This window comes from Falco punctatus (assembly GCF_963210335.1).
Source record: "Falco punctatus genome assembly, chromosome: Z".
Classification (NCBI taxonomy): Eukaryota; Metazoa; Chordata; class Aves; order Falconiformes; family Falconidae; genus Falco; species Falco punctatus.
The window spans coordinates 37,904,930-37,918,027 of NC_137586.1; the positions used below are offsets into that span (position 1 = coordinate 37,904,930).

Here is a 13,098-nt window from a genome sequence, read left to right on the forward strand (position 1 = left end):
CATAAAGCGTGTCACTGCCTTGGTCTAGTTATGAATTTCAGAGCCTGAAAGGATGTTGCAGGAATACTTATGCAAAGCCTTGCACAAGGTTTTAGGAATGTAAGACATTTTCTTGGAGCTCCAAGGTGTTTACATTCATGCAGCTGGCAAGTCAGATTTTCTTCTGCTAGGGAAGTGGGCTAAAACTTGACTACTGTAGGAAATTGAAGAAATGCATATTTAATTAATTCAGAAAAGATATTACCTATCTCTATTTTAGCTAGGTTGAACAAAATCATTAAAAAAATACTGAAACAATCTTAAGTCCCAGAAATGCAACTGATAGGCCTACAGACTATTTATTATTCTGTAAAGATTTATCTTGGATTAAGTAAGAGATGGTGTCCTGGAAAAAGTTCGGTTTTACCTGACTGAGTTAAACTTAAAAACAATGAAAACCAGTCACTACTACAGATAATTGTAATATATGGAGAGCTCTTACAACTAATCTATATAGATTAAGGACACATTTGGAACATATTGCTACTGCACAGCAAAGACCCTAGACATCAGAAATAAACTTTTCCATTATAAACAGGACGCCTTTTCCCCCCAGGATGAACAGGCAAGTAATCCCTTTGGGAATTCTGCCAAGGCTGAACTATGCTAAGAGTTACAGCAGGCCAAAATATACTGACACATACACACGGAGAAAGGACAAGCACATTTAGAGGACTGCCCATTTTCAGCAGTGACCGATTCAGATGCTTTTTCTTAGCACAGAGCTACAAACTAATTTATCACAGCTAACTAGTCCTCAGAGAAGAGGTGCAGCAGATGAGAACATCACCCTCAGCAGTACGCACCCTGACACTATGAACAGCAAGCAAAAGGCAGAATTACAGAATGAAGAGGGAACAACAGAAGAGGGAGTGGACCAAGTCTTTAGTTCCCAATCACTCTCCATCTGCTGCCGCAATTGAGTCCCACATCACTAGGTGCAACTGCAGCTGTATGTCCTTCCCACATTAGTCAGTCCAGTCCAGCTGCTACTCAAAGCAGTATCCATCTCATCTGCTCCAGTGTCCTCAGAAGTAAGGAGAAACAAACCATAAGGAAAAGAATGTGAAGGTTTTCTACATGCCCCATTGGAAAAATGTTTTTCTTCCAACAGCCATTAGAAATAATTTGTTTTCTGATGGAAATGTGTTTTAGTAAGCCATCATTCATCTCTGATATCAATGGGATAGATTGTATTCACTAAGGTAAGCAGTTTCCTTTAAATTAGATAAAAAAACTTCTATCGCCAAGACAAAAAATACAATTTTTTTTCACACTTGCATGAAACATTAATTAAAAAAAATAATCAAGTATTTGGAATTATTTTCTCTAATCTTCCCCCAAGTTTCTCTTATGAGACAATTCACAGTCCTCAGTAAAGGATATTTACATTTCCAGATTAAGTAACTAAAACACTGCTTAATACATATTGATTAGTAAGGCTTATTTCTCATTGGATGTGGCATAAGGAAAATGCCTCTAAAGCCAAGACTTGTACTTAATTTTCTCTTATGCATCACTGGATTTTACATCACAAAGCAGATGTTTTCATGCATCACTTTCCCTATTTGTATGCAATTATATATATATATATATACATATAAATATATATGACTAAAGCTGCAGAGCCATAATCTTTGCAGACTATTATGAAACATGAATAGATGCAAGAAATAATTAAGCAAAAATGCAAAATTGTTTAAAACAAATGACTATTTTTCTTTCTAGATCAGATTGAGGTTTGCTCCCCCTCACTCTATGCACGGAAAATGTAACCTTTCAGCAGGGCAGTATCAGTGCATCCCTTATCGCTAGAGTTTTCATTTTATTTTGGGCATTACAGACATTTCAGCATGCATCTGCATACCATGTTCTTTTAGCCATAAAGCAAGTGCAGATCCTGAATTGGCAAGGTCCTTTGCAATTGCTGGAAGAGGACAGAGAGGCACACTAGCATTTTGCTTTGTCAGAAGATGAAGGGCCCCAGGAAGATTTTAAAGTTAAGACCAAACCACACAGCTTATGACAAGAGTTACTGTTACCAAGTCTTCATGTGGAACCAGTGGGGTCCACATGGGGAGAGGATGGCAGGATCACAGTAACTCTTCCTTCACTAATCTCTCCACTCTGAGAGGGTGATCTTTTACTTGGGGTGGGGTTGAGGCTGAAACTGTCGACACATTTCAGGATGATTATCTCCCAGAATTATCACTAGAAATCCCTTGAATTACCCATATACAAAAAAACCCCCAAACCTGGAAGTGAAGCCTCTGAGCAATGAGAATGGGTTAGCAAGCAAGCACGGTCTGACTTCAGAACTACATGAGTATCTCACTAGGTGCTTCCACTGCAATCAAGGGCAGTGGCAGATGGGAACAGGAACTGCCCAAGAAGCTGAAAAGCACCAGCTAAGGAAACAAGCTCTTCCCTAGGCCAGATTTCTGGACAAGTGGCACAAGAAGTCACAGGACAGAGCTGCAGTATTTTCTAAACAAACCAACTGCAACAACGCATTTCCAGTTCTCCAGTCATGTGATACGTACATAAAAGAGTGCAGAAAAGTGATGTGGGCAATAAAAGACAGGCGGGTCTTAACTGTAAGCAAGACTAACAGAGCAAGATCTCCTTGTGAAAGTTACCTAAAAATATGGAATCAAATGGGAAATGGCTTGAATTGCCTCTGTCAAACGCAAGCCCTTCCAGGCTCATCCTGAAACCAACCTTCTAGACATATGCAGTTGATTCCTCTGGAATTCTGTAAACAATATGAACCGATGCTACATGGAATACCTGAAGAAGGTGAGAATTAACAGGAAGTGCAAGGTTTGTGGGGCATTTGGCTTAAGATGAGAGATACGTGTAGAAGTGAAAGCATCAGACAAAGACATGCTACCAGTAAACCCTGTATGAATAAACTGTGGGATCAAAAATGTATCAATATTTTAATTAACATTATCACAAAAAGCAGGAGCATAATGATAGTATTCTGTGATAATACTAAACTACGGGCCATATGCAACACAGGAACTTGAACACAAAACAACTGAGGGTGTAAGGTGTAAGAAAAGGAATTAAGCTGGTATAACGTACGAGTACAGAAAACCGATGATTCAGGGGAAAGGGCAGAATTCAGAGATGATAGTTACTGTGATCTCTGAATGTCATGTGTTTGTGAATCCTAGGTTTTGTCAGAGATGTATTTCTGGTAAATACATAGAAGAATTTATGCCATGGTAAGACTCTCTACCAGGCTTCCTCTGGAACATCATGAATTTACAGTTGAACACGAAGAGATAGAACATGTAGGATGACTGGGGGAAATGGAAACTCACTTGTGGTGAGACTACCAGGATTTGTCGTCTTCTATCTAGCAATATAAAACTGCAAAAGCCTCTACCTCAGGCACTGAACTTTTTCTTCTTTTCTTATACTAAACGTCAAGAACAATTTAGATTTCAGTATTTTGAAGTCTTAAGTCATAAGCTGGGAGACTGAACAAAACCTGTATCTAAAAAGAAAAAAAAGCATTTTCCTCAAACATTATTTCCTTCTATTTCTAAGAAAATTATCTGGAATGTTAAGGCCACCCAGATACCGAAAAAAAAACAGCTGCCAAAAAAAGGGGTGGGAAAAGAAATAGCAGCTTATTATTCTCCTTGACTTCACTAGCAGTGCTGTAGGCAACACCTGGAAATGAAAAACCCTAACCCATGCTACATACTGTTGGAAGGATCTCTGCTAGATCACAGGAATTAAGACAAAAAAAAAATCACCCCTTCTTTGAGGTGATCTGTCAAGAAAGTGATCAAATCCAGCAGCTAACAATTTAATTGCATAAATATGCATATAAAAATGTGCATTTATAGCTCCCCTTAGTTATCAGCAGTGCTAGGTGGACATATATAATGCTGGTCCCAGACAATAAGTGACAGAAAAACGAAACCAAGACCAGCACCATCTACAATTACAGTATCTAAATAGCCCTATGCTGCTATAGTTGATGCATGCTCCTATATTAAATATATCCTCTCTTAAACAACATTTCTTTTTTAAAAAAGAAAGCAAACAAAAAGCGTACTGTTTGACAAAGTACTAAGGAGATGGTAAGGTAGGTTTGTAGTCCAGACACATCGCATAAACATTCAAAGCATTTAGGAACTTACTGTACTAAATTTCTGACAACAGCATTTATGCCCAGAGGTATATCTGCTGCTAAGAGCAAAGAATTTCCATCAGTCTAGCAACGTATACTTCAAAGCTGTAGTGAATGAGCTTTCACCTCTGCAGTGGGCAGAAATGTCTTCTGGTTTCAGAGAAGGAATAATGCACTTCCAAAAAATCCATCAAATTGTATTTAGTCCGTTCTGAAATATATTTCACTTACAACAGGTTTGAATTACCAATACGAAGGGGAAAACATGAAATGAAAAGGTTGTGAGTCTTATTTACCTTTTTATACGTTTTCTCTTCATGTGGCTTTCCAGCAGTAACATCACCATTTTCAGCAGCAGACGACATCTAACAACAGAAGCTTAAGTTATAAACAAAGTAGTTGCTGTAGAAAAGTAAATGTTCAGAAAACTTCATAAAATTTGTTATCCATTTTTTTGCTAAATTCAAACTTTTTAGAGGACAGCAAGTCAGCAAGATCTGTGACCTATCTAGGATATTTCTAGGATTTTCCAGGCAGACTAAAAGTACAGCACTACCCCAGAAATGTCCAGCATATGACTGAATCTACACAACCCTCTATTTCTTTTTCCCCCACACCAGCACATGGGCCTGCAAGAAGATCCTGCAGTGAAATCTTGCTCCTCAGCAGACTGCATAAGATGATCTTGAAAGATCCAATGATGGGCAAAACTATCAAGCTTGTGAGCCACATATTCAATGGCATGCCTCAGAGGTCCAAGGCCTTTGGATGCATTGACATGCTGTATGTCCTCAAAGGAGCAAGGAGAAATTTGAGATTGTATCTTATCATGGCTGTAAAGCAATGCTAGATCAAGAATAAACCATGAAATCAGAGATCACTTGAGTCAGACACTCTGAGTGTGGCTGCCAAAGTGAGTAAACCAAAATGCTACACAGACATGTTTTGAAATCATTCTAGATTTTGCAAACACTTTCAGAATGGAAGTACACACACCCTTATGAACAACAGGACAAGTCATCTGGAGATGAGAGTGAAGATCAAGCCATTCATTGATGGTGTTGATGTTTTCCAGAACCTATTAAAAGAAAAACCTGTTATCACTATGTCATCACAAATTTACATCTCGCAGAAGAGCTTTAGATTTCCTTTTTCTGCTGTTATTCAGTCCAAGCAAGAATCCAGCTACAAGTGATGTTTTTCAAGAATCACCTCAACTTAGTTACTAATGGGTCATTTAGTATACTTAGAAAATAGGGAGTATCACACGGGATAGAATCAGTGCAGTTCAGCTTCCCTTTGCCCTAGATATTTAACTACTGTGGCACAAGCAGCCCTACAACAGAATGTTTATGTACAGCAGTAGACATACATGCCCTGGAGTGCTGCATACATGATCTCTTCCATAAGGACTTCAAAAATTAAATACTAAACCTTATAATCTCCACTCACTTGGCATACCCCATATATTAATTCCACCAAAGCCAAAAAGACAAGCAATCAGAATGTCAGTCTGGAGGACTGCACACTGAAGAATGGTAGATACTAATTTTGAAAGTTTTCCATAACGGTAGTTAGTATGAGTATAATTTCTGTTTGTCCTGTTGAGGTGAGCTATTTCATAGATAAATGTTTTGACTGAACATAAGAGAAAATATTACATAATCGGATGCTATTTGATACCTCTTTGGAATCAGCTCTCCCTCCCATTTTTCACACCCATTTTAAGATGCATCAATAAAACAATTTAATTTCTCAACCACACAAGAAGGAAAAAAAATCATCTCATTTGTCTTTAATCAGTACAAATAACATCTTATACATAACTAAAAACTGATTTAAAAAAAATATTCCCAGGCCTCACTCACTCAATTTAGTTTTCCAGTAATCTGAGAAGTATACATAACACCACTAAGAAAACTTCCCATAAAAGACTTTAAACCAGTCCTTTCTGACTTTTTAGAAAAGCAGGCTATTAATTGCACCCGAGAGAAAAAAAAAAGGGGGGGGAGGGGTGATGGTCAGGTGGACAACAAATAGAAACGCAGATTTTTCTGAGAACAGAACAATGCCTCCTTAGAAAAAACTCTCCTTATGTTACAAACCCGTATTTTCCTACCACAGCTAGCTCCACTGTTCTTCACTGTAGCCTTCATGCAATTAATGTATCTTCATCAGTAACTCCTTTAGCAGAATCCTACACATCAAGCTCCTACTTGAAAGGCAGTAATTCAGTTTTGATTGCATAGTTTATCTAGCTTACCTAAATTCACACATTTAATATTAATTAATACTGATCCATGCTTGTAACTCTATCAGTACATGAACACAGACATCAAGAACGGTTAAAACAACTTTTGTAGGAAAATAAATGTAATTTTAATCACTAGCAGGAGGAAGACTATTTAATCAAATGATCTCTGGGTAAAACCACCAAAACTCCCTTGTTCTCCACACACCCCAAGACTATTAGTATAATAAGATGTTCTACTACTCCCCAAACTTCCTAAAATATGATCATACTTACTCAGCAAAAGCCAAATATGAATGCAACGTTGGAACTTACTTTCCACAAGAAGTTAGCTGAAGAAAACACTCATGCCAGACATGGAAGAAAACCCTCTTTGTTCCCAGCACAGTCAGACAAATTATTCAAGAACACTTCATTCATGTGAAAATACACCCCTGTAATACTGCCAAGGATATGAAAACAGACAATGAGACCCCAAGTTCAATAACCACCAAGTACAAAAACTCATACAACATGAAGCAAGTAAATTTTTCCTATCTATTCCAGTTTTTTTCATTCCTAGCAGCATCTAGAATAGAAGTATTGCAGTTACAAAGCTCTAACTTAACTGGGGTCGTGTTAAACACCTCTCAGTATCTTTGCTGTGACAACCGTCTCCTATTGCATGCTAATAATTTTTTGCAATGTAAATATTACTTCATGTATTTTCTCCTTGCTCTGCATCTACCAAAATGGTACGGAATGACTTCTCATATGCTTTATGTCATGCACAGCAAGAGGTACTGCCTCAGTTCTGCTGAGGTTTAACAGTGCAAATACAGGTCACAACTTAAAGAGTCTTGGACCCGCTTCCAGGTTAAGCTACAACTATTTATCCACCATAACTAAAGCATTAGTTCTCTGCACGTACCTGAAAAAGGGCAGACTCACAATAAAGTAAGACTGGGGGAGGGTGGGGAGGGTGGTAGAGGAGGAAAAGATTTAGTCTCAGAAATACTGTAGGTATTCAGTGAAAGACTGGGCCATAAAGATCTCCTGTTTAGCTTCTTAGATGCCACATATCCTACCTGATGACAGAAAAGAAACACTAAAGTCCAGCAGAAATTTAAAAATTATTTTTCCCAAATGCTCTTGAAAAGTCAACATTTTGGCCATAAGTCTTATTCATAGCAAAAGCTAGCGTGACATGTTCAGTTACTGAGACAGAAGTCTACAGCCTTTAAATCCAGCTTTCTGCTCAGACCACCTCCTTGTCCTAAATACAGACTTGGAAGAATCACACCTAGTCAATACATGCTTCAACGTTTGAACAGAAAAATCTATGGTTTATAGTGTATTTTCTCACACTGGAATTGTTGAATCATATACTTATCTAACACCAACTGCAATTTCCGTGATTTTGGGGAAGAAGTGCCATATGCATCTTCCCCTAAAGCCACAGGGGCACATTTTTTATTTCTCTGCGTAGCCAGAAGCCCGCCACGACAGCACTGCCCTGCCCACCATGCAGCCAGGGTTCTGAGAACTCAGGTGACACAACAGCAAGTGCAAGCCTCCTACCCAGGTTCTCATTTTGGTTCTAAAATTATTAATTGCATTTTCCTTATATAGCAAAAAATCACTTTTTTACTGACAGCATAAGGCACTCATTTTGCCAGATTATAAGTAACTATCTGTTTTTACACAATCTTAATTGCTTAGGCCCAGCTCCCAGAAACAGGTACTGATACTAACATTTGAAAGGCCTTTCAGCCCAATTTCAAGTGAAGTTCAATGAAAGGTGACATCCATGACAAATGCGGTCATCAGCTTCCTACAGGCCTCACACACTAATTTATCCAACCAAAAATTAGTTCTGCCTTCTTTCCATTGTCAAAAAAACATTATTTGTTTGAAGAATGCACTTCTTCGCATCTTTACATCATTTTCTTCCATAAACAATTTTTTTAAAGCACTAATAAAAACATGCTAGTTAGGAATCACATTCCAAATACAACCCATGTAGCTTCCTATTACAACTGCTGCCTTGTCCTGGCTGATAGTTAAAATTTACATATTTTTTTCCCCAAGCTTTTGTGACAGACATCTCGCCAGGTATACTGCTGCAGGTTTCTACAGTACATTCAGAAAGAGAAACCTAATTTGAAAGAAAATGTATTGCTACTTTTTCACCTGGCATAATCTAACACATTTTAAATATGAGTGGGAAAAAAAAAAGCCAAACCAAGAAAAGGAAAACAAAATTCCACAAAATTTTCCAGTGGGCACAGGGATAATTCTAGAAATTAAAGAACAGAAGAAGCCTGTTTAAGACCAATAATAAATAAATAGAACAGATTCTTTGGTGCACATTTTTCATCTTTAACAATCTGAAACACACAACTGGGTTTTCAGGAAACATTCTGTGATTATTATTTTTTTTTTAGTTCATTGGTTTTTTGGGTTTTTTTTGTTTGGTTGGGTTTTTGTGAATGCACTGGGATGGAAAACACGATTTTGGAATTAATCTGGAAATTTCATTCTCAATACTTCTATGCATTTCAGATAACCTATTTATTAGGGAGAGCCACTTTCTACTAATCCTTACACAGTTCTCTTTCTCCAGGAAGACACAAAACCCCCAGAATGGGGCAGCTAACCCCTCAGAAAAGCACACACAATCTCATACTAAGTTCATACCAAGGATATTAACTCAGCACCAGACAAAAAAATTGAGATGATCAAATTAATAATTTTACCTGGTTTAAGTAACTGGAAGTTTTCAACACAAGACTGCATTCTTGATGATGGCAGTTTCTCAGCACAACATGTGAAGAAGTTGCCAGGCATTTCTTATTCTATAAACAGCATTTATAATTCATTCCAATAAAAACAGTCATCAAGTTAAATTCCTTGGTAGCCTTGTCACTCTTCTGTTACAACTTTAAAGCAGCATCTTTTAATACAACTATAAAATCACACCCATTTCATTTACTGCAAAACTCACTTCTACTGGTAAGATTTGGCCAGCCATACTTTTCCTTGTGGTAGCTGTGAAAGTAGCTTGACAAATCAGTTCCTCAGTTTACTAAAAGGACTTGCAGATCTATACAGCGACATGCTTCCACCAAACCATGTGAGGGGCAGTCACACACTGCCAGATTTCAGCTCCAGTGTGATACTGGAAATCTTTGTTACACAGTGATGCTGGAAAGGGATAAACTTTTAAACCAGAAATGCTTCACAGCAGAAGAAATCCGTCAACACATATTCATTAATGAAAAACTACTCTCTATGGCAGGGGTCCTCAAACTTTTTAACCAGGGGGCCGGTGCGTGGATGCAGTGGCAGGCAGCCATCTGCGGCTGCTTGGTTTCTTCCCCCAACCCCTGGCGGGGGGGGGGGGGGGGGGGGGCAGGGGGGTCTGTAAATACTGGGGACCGGATTGAGGACCCCTGGGGGGGACCGGATTGAGGACCCCTGGGGGGGACCGGATTGAGGACCCCTGGGGGGGACCGGATTGAGGACCCCTGGGGGGGGCGGATCTGGCCTGCAGGACATAGTTTGAGGACCCTTGCTCGAAGCACTTGTCTTGTAATCCACCTCATCACCCTGAGTGCCCCAAAAGCACTCATGGTATTCTTGGCGCTATGGGACAGCAGCTCCAAGATCAAAAGACACCAATAAAGGTAACTCCTCTACTTCCCTGGGTTGATCAAGACTTGAGCTCACGTATTCTTAGGCACTGAACAAATTTCTCTCCTAGATGATGCATTCATAAAGTCTCCCCACTGTCTGGATCCTCTGCCACCTCACATAATACATATATCAGGACTGTTTTTTCCAATTAAATATCTGTCTTTTCTCCATGAAACCTGCTGGTACTCTGGACCACTGACAAATTTAGGTCAAGCAAAACTAACAAACACTTTCCCTTTCCCTCTCAAGTAGAACTTGAACATTAGGATTATTTATAAGATTATTTGCAAAGGAAAGGGCTCAGGACAAACAAAACATCCTCCAACACACATACAGATTGCTTACATACATCTTGTTTCCATAGGAAGTCAAGTTAAAAATACCAGCATACTCCTGGGTGTCCCTGAGAACAGAAACTAAAGAAGGGACCTCAGACGCTTTTTTTGGGTTGCACTATTTTCAGAAGGCTCAGGAGGCAGCTAAAATGTTAACATCAGGTGAAAAGTGTGACCTAAATTGTTTTTATTACATTTTAGCTACTTTACAGAGTTTTTCTTTATCCTTTAAAACAATGCTGACTATAATTTTCATGATTTAATTGCCTTCATTCTGAGGTGACTAGACAATGCAGAGTGGTGTTTAAGAACCTGAAAGCATTGCCAGGCAGTGTGCCAATAAGCAGATGTAAACAACTCAAAAGCAGCATAATTTGGTGTATCACAGAATAAGAAAAGAGCCAAAACATGAAACATCTTACAGCTTTCTCAACAGTCATCACAAGCTACCCCCTTCTCCAAAAATTTTATAACCTTAATGTCAGTGAACGTTCTTTGTATATGATTGTCTGGACAGTTATGTAGCCCTCAAACATACACTGAGGTAATGTATGTGGCCATTTAGTTATAAGAAAATACATGAAGAGTTCAGCTATCTATTTTTCTTTTTTCTCCTCCCTTATTTTTAGTATTTTTAAAAAAATAATATCCCAGACACTAGTCTGTGGAATGGATTCACTGTAGCAAAAGTAGTGTAGTCATCTAAAATGGAACATACCTCTATCTCATATCTGAAACATCCAAGGAGTAAAAGCTAGTACATAATTTTAAACCAATATATCCTGAGAATGAAGTCAATGTTTACATATTGCATTGCACTGGAAATTCATTAGAAATTCTGAAAAAGCTTCAAATCTGAAAAGCTGTTTTTTCCTCCGTGAGTTTTCAAATTCAGAACTTCAATGTGAGTCTTCAATCTGCCTGATTCCTGTAATGCCCATTAGTGTATTTAACCTCTGCTGACAACTGCCATGGCTCCTGCTCTTCCCAGAAGCACTGAAGGATCTCCTATGTCTTTCCAGACACCAGCTGTGAAAGCAGAGCAAACTTCCTACTGCTTTGTAGATACCACTGATATATCATGCTAAACAAATACAACCCCAAAACGAAAAAGAAACCACAAAACACTAGCTTTTCTGCCTGACAGTAAAAATGAAAAAGAAAAAAAAAAGTATGATTTTTAAAGGAGAGTGGGAAAGGAGTGAAGAAAAGAAGAATGGTTAGATCTTTTTGGCACACTCCCCTCTACCCCCAACTGATTATGGGGGGTTTTAAGAGTGATTGAAAGTCAAACCTTCTGGGTGAAAATTGTGATAGAACTGTTGTTGAATTAATGAAAATTGGAAGAGGCTGGTCTTGCTAATTAATGCTAAGAAGCACAGTTTCAGAGTGAACTGCTGCACCAAGCTAAAAAAAGCAGATCAGAAACTGTATAGCCTGTGATGCCCAGCAAAAAAGCCAAGCTATTCCCCAGACAACCCTGGTCATGTTGTCCAGTTTCAAGCCCCAATTAGTCTACAAATCTGATTATCATTTTTATTTTGCCTCAGAAATAACAAGGAGATAGAGATCACAAGTAGTATGCAAAGTGATGAAATTCACATCTAAAGCAAAACAAGAAAAATTTCCTCCTTCTCATGGTCTTCATGGTAACATCAGGACAGCACAAAGGCTACAGAGAAAGCAGTGATCAAAAAGCATCACAAAACTGCCATTCATACTGTTCACCTAGTCTAACTCATCTCAGCTGTTCACACCACCTTAATTTACCTAACTTAACACACATTAGTTTCAGCACCCTGCCAGGTCTTTTAGCCTCTCAGTAACTAACCTAAGTACAATGCTAAGATTCTGATACTGTTTGATTCCTACAGTGATCCCCATTTCCAGGAATATGGCACAACATTTGAATTTCTTTTTTAAAAAGTGGTAATAGGAGTACCAATTTATTTGTTTTAGTTTGCAAGCTGAATTTAAAAAGTAATTTATCAGTGTTATTTATATTTTAAAATTATGTAAGTTTATACTGAGATGCTTTCTTTTTCTACAAGAAGCATCAAATCATCTCTCCTCCTCCCTCAGCTTTCAGGAAAAAAAACCCCCAACAAATAAAAAGGGAGAATTCAGCAAATACCACCTCCATCAAAGTTTACAAATACTCAGAATACAGTTTGTTTACCTGGGAGATTTAACAGCTTACAAGAGCCCTGCCCTCTTCCATTTAAAGCAATACTCCTAGTGCATTAACCTCTTCTCTGAGACAAAACAGTAATATCCAGAGTCACAAAAACAGCCACAATAGCACAAGCTATAGCTACATATCCTCTGTAACAAATTATATTTTGTTTTCAAAATAATCTGCTGTGATTTTTCAGATGAAAACTTGCTTACAACAATGGAAATAAAACTGCAAATTTATTAAAGGAATCAGTTTAAAAGTCATCGGAAACACAGCATGCTGTGCTCCTCCAGTAAGACATATCCCTTTCCATTTGTAACCTGTATTTATTAAATGCTGAATCTCACAGGTAAGTTGAAAGCCCTCTAGGAAAAAGCAGGTGGGTTTTTTTCCCCTCCATGAATTTCCAAATTCAGAGCTTCATTCTGAGATTCTTCAAACTATCTTACTCTACCGCCTATTA

The 13,098-nt window shown here is 38.3% G+C and overlaps 1 protein-coding gene across 9 annotated transcripts in view; it reads right to left on the bottom strand.

Moving 5' to 3' along the window:
- Positions 1–13,098, bottom strand: part of PIP5K1B (phosphatidylinositol-4-phosphate 5-kinase type 1 beta) — a 123,319-nt gene that overhangs the window by 79,529 nt on the left and 30,692 nt on the right. For 2 of the 9 annotated variants that reach the window (XM_080372923.1, XM_080372924.1), the window contains exons 2-3: positions 5,189–5,270; positions 4,489–4,557 (exon numbers count right to left, since the gene is read on the bottom strand). In XM_080372923.1, coding sequence (XP_080229049.1) covers positions 4,489–4,557 — 69 coding nt within the window. In that variant the 5' untranslated portion in view covers positions 5,189–5,270. Of the gene's footprint in view, positions 1–4,488; positions 4,558–5,188; positions 5,271–6,758; positions 9,818–13,098 lie in introns of those variants that run through there. The other 7 variants (XM_080372921.1, XM_080372922.1, XM_080372920.1 and 4 more) reach the window with 7 other exon arrangements.